This window comes from Cydia splendana, chromosome 4 (assembly GCF_910591565.1).
Source record: "Cydia splendana chromosome 4, ilCydSple1.2, whole genome shotgun sequence".
Taxonomy (NCBI): Eukaryota; Metazoa; Arthropoda; class Insecta; order Lepidoptera; family Tortricidae; genus Cydia; species Cydia splendana.
This window is the reverse complement of record NC_085963.1, coordinates 20802407-20818914: the sequence shown is the minus strand read 5'-3', so window position 1 is coordinate 20818914 and position 16508 is coordinate 20802407. Positions and strand designations below refer to the sequence as shown.

Sequence of the window (16508 nt, the reverse complement as noted above, 5' to 3'; positions counted from 1 at the left end):
AATGAGATACGTAAAATACTAGATATTGAAACGATATGGAACTTATTAAGCATGTATATGAAAAGGACTCTAGAAAACGACAACATTTTACGATAGTTATTTATACATTTTTATCGTTTTCAATGAGAAAATTTGCGAAAGAAGTTTGAGAAAATTTTGTTAATTAACAATTGCCTAACTTGTTGAAAAAATAACTTTAAGATAAATTTCTACGAGTAGTACATTTGTTGACATGTTTAAATACACAATTTTTTTATGAACATTTAATACCTTTAAAATTATATTTAATGTTATTATACTTACGTAATCGCTTTTTCACGCCGCGCGCGTATCCCGAAAATGAGGCGCGGAGGGCTGTGTTCAGCGTGGAATAAAAGAGTATAAATAATGGAGATACAGTTCTGCAAGTATGGATTATTTTATTGGACATATCCTCCTCTTTTATAATATTAATTTAGGTATCTTAAATGATATACTTTTTGAGATATTGGGGAAATAAAAAATATCTGCTTTTTTCCCCCCTTTTTTTGTTTAGAACTTTTGATATTTTTTGTGTGCTAATACACGCTTCGAATACATTTTTCTAGGCATCATGACGAATCTAATGAGGTATCACACGTATTTTTAGGAGTAGTATCTCTATTTTTCACCGTTTTCAGTTTCTCGAGCAGTCTATAGGGTGGTATTCCACCTGTCCAATTTCTTTGTCTAATGTCAATGCGACTCACTCTCTCATTAAGCAAAATGGACGTAATCCACATTGGACAAAGACTAGACCAGACTCCAAAACGCATCAATGCTTCGTGGCTCGTGCTAGCTAGTCAAATTTACGTCCAAGTTTTAATAGTGGATTTGTATTATTTCGAACTAATTAGAAAATATCTTTTTGGTTTGTTACGCATGTAAGTAATGAAAAATAAATGTCATTTTTACACATCGTGTTTTTACTTTTGCGACTAAAATATTCTTTGGTATGAACATTTATAAAATACTGGTCTAGGTAGTAAATCGTCACTGAATGAATAGGTATTATAGTACATAATATATTGGCGCCTTTTTCCTTGACCGTGTACAGTGCACTTTACAATGAGGTGTATTCATTTTTCACGTGATTGCTTTGCAAGTAGGTAAAAGAATGGAACCCTCATTGTAGTTCACTGTAAACGGTCAAGGAAAATTAAGGAAAAAGGCGCCATAGTTTTTATTAGTATGCATGTGTGCCACACACACATACGTAAATGCTTGTAACAAAAATCCGCTAGGAGCGTTAGTGTCGACGTTTTTTGACATTTACTCGCGAGTTGGCTCTCTTTTTATTATTATACTCTTTGCTCTGAAATAAAGTGACAAAAGTTTTTTTAACGAAGGTGACACACTAGAAATGTTACCTTAATTGGTTTATCTGTGGTTACAGGGACTAAAATGTTTGAGTCACATTCTTACATAGCATGTAAAGTTTTCAACAGTAATAAATATGTCTTAAACAGACGAAACCATCACGTTTTGGCAAAAAAGTAAGCATTTAAAGTTGTCGGCCATCTTGAAAAAATTAAATCTCATTGACTTTGACGTATTGCAAACCATTTTCATTCCTTGCTCATTTATTACGTAAATCAGCGAGCATAAGAACTTTATCGTAACAGGCAAGGATTCACATAAAAATGCTTAAAGTAGCGACTACGTTGCGACTGCTGTCCTCCCAGGGCGTGCAGGTCAGGTCCTTAGCTACCGCCGTCGGTTACAAGCAGGCACTAGTCAACGTTCCACCGACCAAACTTACAGTACTCGACAATGGACTGCGAGTCGCCTCCGAGGACTCTGGAGCTGCCACGGCGACCGTTGGCCTGTGGATTGATGCCGGTTCCAGGTACGAGAACTCTAAAAACAACGGAGTCGCACATTTCCTAGAACACATGGCTTTCAAAGGCACCAGCAAAAGATCGCAGACCGACCTCGAGTTGCTCGTCGAGAACATGGGAGCGCATTTAAATGCGTACACGTCTCGGGAACAGACCGTGTTTTACGCTAAATGCCTCGCGAATGACGTGCCCGCGGCCGTCGAGATCCTTGCCGACATTATTCAGAATTCGTCGCTCGCTGAACCCGAAATCGAACGCGAACGAGGCGTGATCCTCCGAGAGATGCAGGACGTCGAAAGCAACCTGCAAGAGGTCGTATTCGACCATTTACACGCCACTGCCTTCCAGGGCACACCCCTTGGACAGACCATCTTAGGACCCACCAAGAACATTAAGAAGATCTCCAAGGCTGACTTGCAGCAGTACATCAAGACGCACTACCAGCCAGCGCGCATCGTGCTGTCTGGCGCCGGTGGCGTCGAGCATGAGAAGCTTGTGGACCTCGCCAACAAGCACTTGGGCAAACTGAAGAACACAGCCCTTGATGTCCCTGATATTGCTCCCTGCCGCTACACTGGCTCTGAAATCAGAGTCCGTGATGACTCCATGCCCCTGGCTCATATCGCTATTGCTGTTGAGGGTGCCGGATGGACCGATGCTGATAACATTCCTCTAATGGTTGCCAATACTCTTATTGGAGCTTGGGACCGCTCCCAGGGCGGTGGCGCCAACAACGCCTCAGTGCTCGCCCGCGCCGCGTCTTCCGAAGGCCTGTGCCACAGCTTCCAGTCCTTCAACACCTGCTACAAGGACACCGGTCTGTGGGGCATTTACTTTGTTGCCGAGCCCCTCCAGATTGAGGACATGGTCTACAACATTCAGTCAGAATGGATGAAGCTCTGCATTTCCGTTACCGAGGGAGAGGTTGAGCGTGCAAAGAACTTGTTGAAGACAAACATGCTCCTACAGCTCGATGGCACCACCCCTGTCTGTGAAGACATCGGTCGCCAGATGCTCTGCTACAACCGCAGAATCCCTATCCATGAGTTGGATGCTCGCATTGATGCTGTCACTGCCGCAAACATCCGAGATGTCTGCTACAAGTACATTTATGACAAGTGCCCCGCAGTTGCTGCTGTCGGCCCCACCGAAGGCTTACCCGACTACACCAGGCTCCGCGCCGGCATGTACTGGCTTAGGGCGTAAATTAATGTAATTATTGTCATAGATAATCTTTTAGAATCTTTATTTAAATCAGTCATCAACACATTAAATCTACTGGTCCCAAATGTCTGTTGTTTTATTGTATTAAAACACAATGTCTTTGGTAGAATGTGTATTTATTATAGGAGAATAAGTAAATGAGATGTAAATAAACAATTCTGTTTTCCAATACACATGTTTTCATTTATAAATTATGTCATATAAATAAAATTTGAAGCCAATATTTAAAATTACATATTGCAATATATTTAATTTTAACTAAATACAATCATTTCAAGCCCAAATCTCCTCAAATCATCACACATTCATAGTTTCTGTGGCCTCACTAAGCTCTTTCTCCTGAACGCTGGTAACACTGGGCTTGCGCACTGTGCTGATCTTCCTCTTTGTCCCATATGGCAACACCGGCTCATTGTGGCTGATAAGGCTGGCTGAGGATATGAACACGGAGATCTGCTCGTGAGTGGGACAGGCCACTAGGAGCGCGTCTTCGTATGAATAGCCTCCGTTCGTTAGAAGCTGCTCGATTTGCACGAAGTAGCCGACAACATTGTTCTGAAAAAAAAAATGGAACAGTTTTTAATATACTTTTTGAAGTATTTGAAGGTTTTAGTTATAGGAAACCTGCGCGCTTGGAAAGTCAACGGTCGACAACCTACTGTTCATGTACTATCCATATGAATAAGGGATTTAAAAATATGTAACATGGCATTAGGTAATGTTTAATATAAAAACAATACTGTGTCTACACGATAAGCGTATAGGTCTTTGAACGCCACGCCTGTTAAGGCGCGTCATCGTAAAGCTTGTGGAAATGCACGAAGGTTGATAATCGGGCCGTAGATGCGCGCGTCAGTTGGCGTCTTTGGCAAGCAAGTTAATATTTGTCACTAAAAACTATTCCTTACCCTAATAGGCCTGAACAGTATAAATTCCGTCTCCTTGTTAGCCAGATACAGTTGCATGGACCGCTGCAGGGAAGCCAGATGCGCTTTGATGAGCCTCTGAGCTTCTTTCACTACTACCGCCATTTCTTCAGGTGACGCCCACGGCTGGGTCCTGATCTGGTCTGCTGGGGTGAAGGCTTGGACCTGGTAACGGAGCCAAAAACATTTAAATCGGCTATTCATTTCAAAAGTATGCATAAATAAAAAATGAAGGCGACATTACACATTACTGGTTTGGTATTTTGGTCAACATAGGAACCATGCAAAATGAAGGTTCTGCCACTTAGGGTGGTATTCCACCTGTCCAATGTCAGTGCGTCTCACTCGCCCATTAAAGCAAAATGTGAGACGCAATACACATTGGACAAAGAAATTGGATAGATGGAATACCACCCTTAGTGGCCTAAATCGGTAACACACAATTGGCATTGAGAATTCGCTTTAATAAACATTAGGCGGCTCTATTCACCCTCTACAATTTATGCACACTGTATTCGACGCGTTTTATGGTTTGGGGTTGTGCACAAATCACGCGAGGAGTTTTCGGCTACTTTTTGACCGAGAAAAAGTATCTACTCATGTAGTAGGTGTTTTTTTCATAGTTTCGTTCACTGTAGAAAAATACACGTGAGGTTTTCTTAAACCCCCCTCCCCCAACGTGATCTATCGTGATTTTTTCGTGACCCCCCCCACCCCCTATCGAACCTCGCGTGATTTGTGCACAAGCCCTTTGACGTATTTACTATTCGGAAATACATTACAATTATTCTCTTCTTTCTTTTCAGTATTTGCAAAAAAATTTATTGGCTAGACAAGCTAGATGCAGGCACGCATTACACGCCTTTTCATTTGCTTTTCCTATCTCGCACTATCGGGGTTTTCATTGTACCACCGCCCACACTGTTAACTGTACAGACACATCGGTGGACCTTTTGTGATAAGGTCAGCCAATGTACAGTAAGGAATGTTGCTGTTTGTACGTGTCAACTTAAGAGCCCATCAACGTGCACACTAGCGCCACTGCTAAATAATCGTGATTATTAAAATTTAACGACATGTATTTAAAAAAGGGGGCCGCTACGTATTTTGTGTGTAAGTACCTTTTGAATACATCAAACTAGTTTTTATGATGCTGGATTCGTCGATCTATGAACTCAAAACAAAAACGGCCGTTTTAACTTTGGACGCATAGATTGACGAATCCAGCAACATAAAAACTTGTTTGATGTGTGTGTGCACGTTGATTGGCTCTTAAAAAATAGAAAGTAATAATCAAAACAAACCTTTTCGACAAAAGCAAGCAGAGGCCCGGTCAAAATCTCAGTAGCATGCCTAATGAACATCTCACAGCAACTCTTCAACTGCCTATCCACCTCCTTCCTCGAATCCAGCAAATGCTCCTTCACCATCGGCGTGCCTTCCAATAAAAACTCTAACAAAGCATTGTTACTATTTAATGAGAAAATCTGTTTAGGTCGTTGTAGTAACCCGTACGCTGCATTCTTCATATTACTGAAGTCTAAAGTGGTTTCCTTTATTACGAAATCGACTTGGAAAGGGGCTATTTGCTCTCTCAGAATGAGGAGGTGTTTTATTTGGAAGAGTTCGCCGTCTATGTTGGTTTGTGTGGCGCAGATCTGCTTGCAGGCGCTGTCAAGGCTTTGCACGCAGAGGGAGATCGCTTCTTGCGCTAGGCCTTGGAAGACTTTCTTTTCTAAACACCTGTAACAAAATAGTTATGTAATAAATAAGTTGGTATTATCTGATGTCAGAAAAAAAAACAATAAAAATATTATATCCGTAAACCATTGGTTGCACAAAATTAATGCAGTACACTGAATTTATAGAACTTCATTATTTTTACAGAATGAAATACGACCGAACTGATATCCCCACGAAAACATTCTAAATTACCTAGCGAATTTGTCCACATGGAAAAAAAAACTGAATTCGTGACATTTTTATATGGGAAACGAAATAATCCATTAGGTATCAAAACAGAAACGCCGTTTTTTCGAAAGTTTGAAAAAAGTTAGAAACTGCGAAGATATTTCTAACATTTTTACAAGTTTTCCGCTGTTTGCAAAAACTATAGGTAATTAGGTACCCCACGCCCACGGGTCGGCAGAAATTAATGGTTTTAATTTTTAATTGCTGTGTATAAATAAAACCGGGTGACTAACTATTGTCAATATTTACCTATAGAGCCTAGACAACGCCGCCAAGGTCCTCCTGACCCCCGGGTACCACATGCCGTGCAGGTCGGCCGGGGAGGCCACCGGCCTCCGCTGGGCCTCCACGTTGATGTTGGCGACCTCTTGGGACGTCGCCGAGATGTCCGATACCATAGAGTTGCGGGAGTCCGAACGCTTGAGGGATTGCTCTTGTTGGATGGAGAGGGCGATTTGCTAAAATAATAAAAATACAATAATTTATGTGTATATACGTACAGTCACCTGCAATAACATGTTATGGCCGCAAAAATATCTGATACGAATTTATCTGTAGGGCCATAAGAGCGTGTCACATATTTTTGCGGTCTTAGAAGAGTAACATATTATTGCAGGTGACTGTACTAGGTTACGGTCCGCGCGTTTGGCATTTGACTACACTGATGCATTTGATTGGTGAGTTTGACTGCACTGTACCCATTGAGTTATTAATACTATACTATGTACTATAGAGACGACATACCAAACAATGAAATTGTCGCAATCACAATTTATACCACGTGACCAAAACGTCGTAAGCGCCGTAAAATTCATGGCGCTTACGCGTTTAGCGTTTAGGTAGCAAGATTCACGCTCCGGTTTGATGCCAAAACGGCAGCAACTCATGGCGCAAAATACTGGTTCTCTGCGCCGGTTCTATACGTTGGTAGAGTTTGTTCGGAAAGAGAAGAGTCGTGGAATGTATTGGGCCCCATACCTTCCACAACTCTTCTCTTTCCGCACAGACTCTAATAATAGTTCAATGACTGTACCTCATATTTTTCAACCGATTTCTTTGTTCTATTTGCAACACTTTCGAAATATTTCTTCATTTTAAATTGCCAGTCACTCGCCATTGCCAATAATCTTGACTTGCATACACTTAAAATTTTCGGTAAAACTTCTTATGTATTTCTAATATTCCGTATAAAAATGTTCTTTCTCCACTTTTGACAATTTATTTCAAGTATGACATTGACATGATAGATAAAATGTAGATAAATATACAAGTAGGTGAAATATGAGGTAAAATATCATTAGGTATAATATAATATTATAAACCTTCGTCTATGTTTCTTACAATAATGTTGAAATTTTGGGAAAACGGTTTAAAAGTCACAGATATGAGTGCTGATAGACATTTAAGCGGCGGCGGCGCGTTTGTCGAAAATGGTCGACGGCGGCGGCGTATCGGCGACGCGGCGTGGCCTTGATAAACGTATTTTCAATGGAAAAATCGAACCAAAAATTGCCGAATAACATATTTATTTCCTCAAGAATTTTAGTGTCTGAAATAAAATAAAAATATCATTGAAGGGCCATCATAATTATTCATATCTTACCGAGGAGTGGTCACCGAGGGGCGAAAAATTGTAAAAAGTGGGTCCCGTAGTACTTAGGATATCTAGATATTATAGATGTTTCCGTATAGACGTACCTCCATCATGAGCAGCTTGCCCGGGTACTGCAGGTCGGGCGACGCGGAGCGGTACAGCAGCACGTCGGCGCGCAGGTGCACGTGCGCGCGGAACACGAGCCGCTCCAACGCGTCCTGCAGCAGCGCGCACGCGCACGCTCCCAGCGCTGCCAACGTCTCCGAGATATTGTTCCGTTATAGACGCACCTCCATCATGAGCAGCTTGCCCGGGTACTGCAGGTCGGGCGGCGCGGGGCGGTACAGCAGCACGTCGGCGCGCAGGTGCACGTGCGCGCGGAACACGAGCCGCTCCTGCGCGTCCTGCAGCAGCGCGCAAGCGCACGCTCCCAGCGCTGCTAACGTCTCCGCTGAAAAAGATACCTAACATTTAAAAATGCTGAACTGAGCGATCGAATTCGAATCGTAAAATACCACTCGCCAATAGGCGCTCGGTCGGTGATAGGCATGTGCGCCGCGCCGCCGCCGCCGACGATTTTTCCACGCCGCCGACGCCGATAAATTTGACCGGCGTATAATCGGCGTGGAAAATTTTGATACCTATCGTGTCTTATTGCATGTTGCATAGTGAGTAGATAGTGTCAGACGTATAATTTAAAGATCCTTATGCTTTTTCGCTTATTATTTGCCAGTGAAACAAATTAGCATCACTTTTGTCGTTGCGTATTAGCTGTGATAACGATTTAGCGTTAATTTAAACAAGGCCTGTTTCTGGATCACAGTTTATTATTTGATATGTTATCGCACAGCTTTTTTATAGAACGCATTTTGTTTTACTGTAGTAAGCATCTCACCAAGGGTCGTCATTAAGCAAGTAACAAAGAAAATAAAGTAAACCTTAATATTCCATGAAACTCTTTTATGAAATACCTACAATGTATTATCTCACACGACTCTTAAATCTTCCGTCAGAGGGCTCGTATCAAATCTTTGGGTAGTCGCTCACAGTATGTAGGTTTGAAGACACGCAAGTGCCCCTGCAAGTGCCATCGACACGAGACACTTCTGTTGAGCGAATCTGACGAAGTAAATCAAAACGACGACATCTTTATTACATACATTTCTAATGAACTTCAGTTCAGACAAATGTAAAGTAGTTCTTTATTTCGTAACAAATCATAGGTGAGGCAACAGGGGCTGGGAAAAGTCAATATCATTTTTTTAACTTACGACTTAACTTTTTTTGCTAATTATGAAGTAGTTTTTTTTTTGTAATTTAGTTAATATACTATAAAATAAAAATATAAAATAAAATTATATCGATAAATATGAGATTGTTTGAGTTTTCTCATTTTTATTGCAATGTACTTTGTAACTTTTTGAACAGTACAATTTGATAATATTTGTTGGCCGTTTTCTACAATGCCACAAATGAAGTTCCAGTTCATAACTTTTTTTATGCTTTTAAGAACATCATCTAACGAATAAGCTATTCCAATAAACTGGAATTATCTTGGGTAGTTAGGAAGTCTCTCCAATCTAACCTATGACAGAGGTTTTTCTATGGAAGACAAATCTCTGTAAAAATGGCAAATATACAAAAGCAGAAATTCCATGAAACTACCTCAAAGTGCAAATAAAAAAAGTTTTATATTGAACGAAAAATAATTTATTAATGTATTAATTCGCTTATCAAACTTATAGAAAAAACGATGTGTATGAGAAATACCTTATAATTTCCTTCAAAAGACACTGTTTAATAAAAGCTTGTAAAAAGTGTCATGACCAAGGACCGGAAAACCCCTCTTTACGCTTAATCCTATCAATTCGGTAACCCAATCGATTCGGTTACCTTATCATTCGGTAACCCTATCATACTGTTACCTGATTGTAATGGTAACCTTATTGAAACGGTAACCCTAACCTTTAACCGAGTTAATCTCAAAACCCCATCGCGATAGGGTTTTTGTTAAGGGTTTTTAACAGGTTTTCATTCAGTTATCAATCAATCAATCAATCAATCAAAGCATTTATCTTCAGGCTACTAAGGCCCATAGATACATACCTTACAAACTAACATATATATACAATAATAAAAAACTTAAATACTAAAAAATCATTTTCGTGACGCAGTTTTCTGTTGCGGCGTCACTTGCTCTGGTGTAGGATTCGGCAGATTCCCACGGAACCGCCGAAATATCACACCCTTCGGCCAGAAGTCCGTGCTCGCGATGGCTTCCAGCAGCGGCCGCGGCGTTATGGTAACCTTTATTATCGGTTGCTTACTGGTTTGCTACATTAAAGTAGTTTTAGTGATGTGCCGTCAGAACTAAAAAAAATACTAAAAAAATTGTTTATTTTATTTACTTTATTTATATTTTGTTGATTTTATTGACTTTATTTATTAAATTGATTTAATTTAATTTATTTATTTTGTTTATTTAATTTATTGAATTTATTGAATTTATTGAATTTATTGAATTTATTGAATTTATTGAATTTATTGAATTTATTGAATTTATTGAATTTATTTAATTTATTGAATTTATTGAATTTATAGATGTTTTTGAATTTATTTAATTTATTTAATTTATTTAATTTATTTAATTTATTTAATTTATTTAATTTATTTAATTTATTTAATTTATTTAATTTATTTAATTTATTTAATTTATTTAATTTATTTAATTTATTTAATTTATTTAATTTATTTAATTTATTTAATTTATATAATTTATATAATTAATTTATTTAATTTATTTAATTTATTTGATTTATTTGATTTATTTGATTTATTTAATTTATTTAATTTATTTAATTTATTTAATTTATTTAATTTATAATTTATTTAATTTATTTAATTTATTTAATTTATTTAATTTATTTAATTTATATAATTTATTTAATTTATTTAATTTTAAGTTTAAAGTTATTGTTTAATTTGTTTAATTTGTTTAATTTGTTTAATTTGTTTAATTTATTTAATTTATTTATTTTAATTATTTTAGTTATAATATAATAATATTTATAATAAGAACACACCACACAGGTAGGTATAAAGATAAACAAAGGAAAGGCAAAAAATCTTGTTTGTGCTGGAGGCTTCATAGACCGCCCATGCCAACCTCGGTTATTCAATAATAAGTTGAATTTAAGTGTGCGTAAAGATTACAATCGTTTGAACTGGTCAAAAACCTCATAATGAGGTAACTGAATAGACTGGGTTTTTATTTCGGTTACCGGTAACAGAGGTTAACTCGATCTGATACGGTTACCGAATCAAAGTGTTACCTTATTAAGCGGTTACCGTTATGGTAGGGGTTTTTATAAACACCTCTAAAATAACCCTATGAAAAACCCCGGTTAAGGTAACCGGTTCCTGTCCCTGGTCATGACAGATGTAATATAAAACGCGAAAACTCTAATTCACCCTTTTATATTAAAAAACGAGTGTATTTAATCGTAAAGAATAGTATCTACAGATCACTATAGAAATGAACTGCTTACAAATTATTACAAAATAAAATGAAAAATCCACATAATGTGCTGCTACAAAAATTATGCCATGCCGATTTCACGCCGAGCACGCCGCCGCCGCCGGTCAAAAAATCATCGGACGCCGCCGTCGATGATTTTGCCCTCGGCGCACATGTCTAGTCGAGACGTGCCTCGTCCGAGGCAATTTCCTCGCGAGGCCTAATCGAGCTCGTACAGGCCGTGGTATCCATATTATGAATAAATAAATAATACTTACGATCATTAGCGACTTGCTCCTCTAAAACCTCCACTCGTAGGATGACGCAAAGCTCGGCAAGGGTTTCCAAGTGGTTGATGTGTATGATATGTGGTCGCAGCGTCTCGTACAGCCCGTTGCACAAAGACTGCAGATATTCTCTGCAAATATACAAAAAACTGTTAAAACCGGTACGGAAAAACAGAGATGATAGATGTCAAAGCAATTTCTCCTTTGGTAATAAATGTAATAATAAAACATTTTGCCATTTTGGAGATGTGATATGATACCTATGAACATAATATTTTGGCTTACGACCGAATATTCATGAGACCTCATTGACATTAGACACCTGCTCATAAAAAAAATGGTAGACTGCGGGTACTCGGTGGCGGCGGCGGTTGGCGCGCCGGCCCCGCGGGTATGGCGTAAGGTGTTACTCGTGCTGGATGTCCGAGACTAATGAGGCGTACCTAAAATAGAAAAGATGTCGGTTTTCCCGAACGTTCGTGATTTTTTTACTTACTGTATAGCGGGACAGGTTTTACTGAAAAGTCGCGAATACAGCGCGCATTCATCACTACTGGCGTGAGCTAGCAACGAACACGCCGACCGCAACAGCGTGCAGTGGTCGCGCGGGTGCCGGGCGGCGGCGGCGCGCAGCGCGGCGGCCGTGGGCGCGCCGGCCACGCGCGCGCGCCGCGCCGCGTACTCGTGCTGGATGTCCGACAGCAGTGAGGCGTACCTAAAACACAAATTTGAAATGTACACACACGTATACCTATACGAATTTTTTTGGGCAGTAAAAACGACCAAATGGTAAGGATCTAGAAAAAGAGGACGTCCACTAGCCAGATAGCAGGATTAAATTGTTGCTACTGCACGCAAAAAATGGCAAAGTCAAAGTGAAACGGTTGAAGGAGGCTTTTACCCATGAGTCTACAGAAGTAAAATATATAAAATTTAAATTTAACATTTCAAAATTTTCAGTATAATCTACATTCTGTATATAGTATATACTTTAGGTATAAAATTATATGTAACAATTGCTATGCTAACGCTCCGATCACATCAATTTTGCACAAATACCGTCACTGATAAATATTGCAAACTACTTATTATTCAGTGATAACTTACTCGGGACTCTTCTCTGCTCGCGCCTCAATCTCCTCGATAACCATCTTCAACTTGGGCACGGTGGCCTGGAACTTGCCGAAGTACACCGCATACGCCGTGTCCATGTTCTCCTAAGAATAAAAACAAAGATATAGTAATAATTTACGACAAATAGGATAGTAAATATCAAAATATATACCTCGCCGATCCCACGTTGGCAACGCCGCCGCCGCGCAAAAAAATCATCGGCAGGCATCGGCGATTTAATGGCCACGCCACGGAATCGTAGTAGAAATATTTGCTTGAATATACCATTGCGGGTTACATCGATGCAATTTTTCACAAGAACGCTATTTACCTAAGTAGTGTTGAAAAACAGTTACCTACTAAAACAATTAATACTTACGATATTAACATTATCTGATACCCTTCGTAGTTACTGAATCACCGAGCATCGGACAGCGGTGATCGGCGCTTTTTCAGGTGAGTTCATCTCAGGATATTTATTCAGAGTTCCTTATATGCATATTTGCATAAGCTTCATATTTATATTTGTTCGCTGGCGTCTTCATCCTTAGGTGACAGCACTTGCTCTGTAGCGTGGTCGAGCACGTGGGTGACGTAGGAACGTATCAAGGAGATCGCGCGGCTCTGTAGGAACCGGTACTTCACTAGGCACGTGTGAGACCGAATGTGCTCCGTAATGAAACGGAACTGAGTACTGTGGCAAAAGCTTGTTTATTCTGTACCTGTTCGCTGGCGTCTTCGTCCTTAGGTGACAGCACTTGCTCTGTAGCGTGGTCGAGCACGTGGGTGACGTAGGAACGTATCAAGGAGATCGCGCGGCTCTGTAGGAGCCGGTACTTCGCTAGGCACGTGTGAGACCGAATGTGTTCCGTAATGGAACGGAACTGAGTACTGTGGCAAAAGCTTGTTTATTCTGTACCTGTTCGCTGGCGTCTTCATCCTTAGGTGACAGCACTTGCTCTGTAGCGTGGTCGAGCACGTGGGTCACGTAGGAACGTATCAAGGAGATCGCGCGGCTCTGTAGGAGCCGGTACTTCACTAGGCACGTGTGAGACCGAATGTGCTCCGTAATGAAACGGAACTGAGTACTGTGGCAAAAGCTTGTTTATTCTGTACCTGTTCGCTGGCGTCTTCATCCTTAGGTGACAGCACTTGCTCTGTAGCGTGGTCGAGCACGTGGGTGACGTAGGAACGTATCAAGGAGATCGCGCGGCTCTGTAGGTGCCGGTACTTCACTAGGTACGTGTGAGACTCTTTGAAAGTGTTCTGAAATTGACAAATACAGATGTTTAGTTAGACCGTTTGAAATATGGATTTATTGAGTAAGTTATTGGAAAATAATTAAAGTCAACTTGATTTAGGCCGCGTCCACACTATGTCGTAACAACAGTGGTCGTATCGTCCTATAGATATGTGAACACGGTGAACACCTCTGTTTAAAATGTTAAAATATACAAGCCACAACAGCATAATCACCGTTATAGTACAAACAGCAACATCTTATCTGTCCATTGGTGGACCTTATGCCTTATGTAATAAGGTTTATGAACTGTCAGTTAAGTGTGGGCAATGGTACAGGCCACGACGTAAGACTATCTGTCATTACAAATTAGTGGAAAAGCGGCCATAGTGATTAAGTATTAGACTTTCTGGTATTAGTTAGCTAACTTTTAGGTGACTGCTAATGCTAAATTATTATATTAACCATGACTCAGGAACAAATATCTGTGTCATCACACAAATAAATGCCCTTACCAGGATTCGAACCCAGGACCATCGGCTTCACAGGCAGGGTCACTACCCACTCGGCCAGACTGGTCGTAAATAACCATATTGTTATGCAAAATCACAGCAGCAACCATTGACAAGGACGGGCCTTACGGGCAATAAGAATGGGGCCAGTACAGCGGCGTCACGCACACGAATTCGAGCCAATCGTGCAGTCTTTGATGAGTTCGCATCACGCGCGCGATTGGTCGCAACTAGTTGCGTTAGACTGCATGATTGGCTCGAATTCGTGAGTGACACTGCTGAACTAGCACCATTAGTGCCCGTAAGGCCCGTCCTTATATATATGTCAATGGGAGCAACCAGATTAGTTACAACCGAGCTCACAGCGCCAAGCTATCAAAATAAATTCTCCTTAATACAAATTAATATTATAAAACATGCAAGAAATTACATTAGTCCTCATGTACTCTAAGCACTCATCAATCTTGGCCAGCAGGTTGAAGAAAGCTTCGCTGTTGACGGACATGGTGGTGCTGCTCAGCCGCTGCGACAGGTGCTCCACCTGGTTGAAGTAGTGCAGCCTGTGCCGGATGTCATCACCTGGAAATATGTAACTTGAATTATCTTCATACTTATAATTAACAGTTCATAGTGACCCTGCCTATGAAGGACGTCCTGAGTTCAAAGCCTGGTAAGGATCTTTAGTTTAGTTTAGTATATAATGTCATCTAGTACCCACAATAAGCATTATTGAGCTTAATGTGGACTAGGTTGATTTGTGTAAAATTGTCCTGTAATAAGTACTTATTTCTTTTATCATTTTCCTTCTTAAGTTAGGTTCTTTTGTAATATGAATATTTTAAAAAATACAAACAGACATACAAAAACAATACAAAACATTAGTATTTAAAGAACAGGAAGAAATCTGGAAAATCTCCTTGTACTGTCCAAGGTTATCCAGCTGGGTTATGTTCTATACTTTAATCTCCTTATATGGCCCATGAAATAATAAAAATGCATTTTTGCTGCAATTCTGGCCCACCTCTGAAATTAATAAGCTTTCTGGCCCCACATGTAGAATGTTTGCCCACCACTGTTCTTGAGAGTGGCCCACAATGTATTTATTGGAAGAGGAAGATCTCTTCCAAGGGCTTTAAGATATTTAGGATGTTTTTTACAAAGAAAAATCATTTTGTAGCTGAAATATTGTAACAGAAAACAAATGTTACCAATGCTAGATAGTTTATTCTGGTCTGCCAGCAACTGCTCGCTCATGGTGTGTAATGCGTTTGTCTTGTCCGAGACCAAGTTGTACTCCCCTGACAGCTTCTCCAAGTCCGACATTGTGGCACCAATCTAGAAAATAACAGAATGGTATGTAATATTCAAACAATTACTTTGAATTTTTAGAAATTCTATCTATAGTTATTGGGACCTAAAAAAAAACTATTTAGACATTTTCCATGCCTTGCATACCCTTGTGTGTGTTATGTGTTTGCATGGTATTTTCATAATGACAAACCAAATTAACTTATAACTATTAAAAACTGATTTTTTATAAGTTTATCCAAGTTAAACCTTAGTGCTATTTACATACCTGATTAGTTAAAGCAACACACTCATTTCGTCTATCCTCTAACTGTTTGTAATAAGCTTTATAAGGTGCGTCTGCTTCCTCCACGTTACTCTCAGAGAGCCTCTCATACCACTCCAGAAAATCGTAAGTCGTGTCCACCGGGGGCACGGCGTTTTTATCCACATCTTCCGCTGCACTAGTTTGCACATTATCCTAAAATAATAACCGTTCAAAATAGAATACGTTAATTTGTTTTACACTTTAAATAAAATGTAAATAAGACAAAACATAACTAAATACAAACATCTTCAGCCTCCGTCGGTTCGCCTAGCAAAAGAGCTTCTAAATCTAATATTGCTTCCCTTTGGGAAGATGTAAGCGGTGCTAGAGGATTTGTAGGAGATTCCCATAGTAACAATCTACTCTGTATTTCTTTTAAACTCATATTATCCATGATTTCTAGCCAACAAGTACAGCACTTTTACGACATAGGTAATTGATTGTTGACGTTGTAGACGTTGTAGTCAATTTGACAGTTTTGACATCACGTAATTTTTTGGTATCATTATTTTTACACTTGAAAAGATTCTGAACGCATCGCTATTAATTTTAGCTACAGTGCCACCTAGCGGCGAGTAGCATAAGTATTGAAACTGAACAACGGTTTCTTATATTCATAATAGATGGCGTTCAGACTATGATTTAAATTA

At 39.7% G+C, this 16508-nt stretch overlaps 2 protein-coding genes across 2 annotated transcripts; one reads left to right on the top strand and one right to left on the bottom strand.

Moving 5' to 3' along the window:
• The first annotated feature begins 1501 nt into the window (after positions 1-1501).
• On the top strand, positions 1502-3252 carry LOC134790176 (mitochondrial-processing peptidase subunit beta). Its single transcript, XM_063760996.1, has one exon. The coding sequence runs from the start codon at positions 1662-1664 to the stop codon at positions 3063-3065; it is 1404 nt and encodes a 467-aa protein (XP_063617066.1). The 5' UTR covers positions 1502-1661; the 3' UTR covers positions 3066-3252.
• On the bottom strand, positions 3183-16289 carry LOC134790161 (conserved oligomeric Golgi complex subunit 3). Its single transcript, XM_063760971.1, has 13 exons — positions 16103-16289; positions 15820-16011; positions 15452-15578; positions 14674-14822; positions 13608-13757; positions 12486-12595; positions 11875-12093; positions 11370-11509; positions 7865-8025; positions 6230-6438; positions 5314-5752; positions 3992-4174; positions 3183-3638 (listed from the first exon to the last, which is right to left on the bottom strand). Exons 1-13 carry the CDS (start codon positions 16250-16252, stop codon positions 3381-3383), a joined length of 2487 nt encoding a protein of 828 aa, XP_063617041.1. The 5' UTR covers positions 16253-16289; the 3' UTR covers positions 3183-3380.
• Positions 16290-16508: the final 219 nt, after the last annotated feature.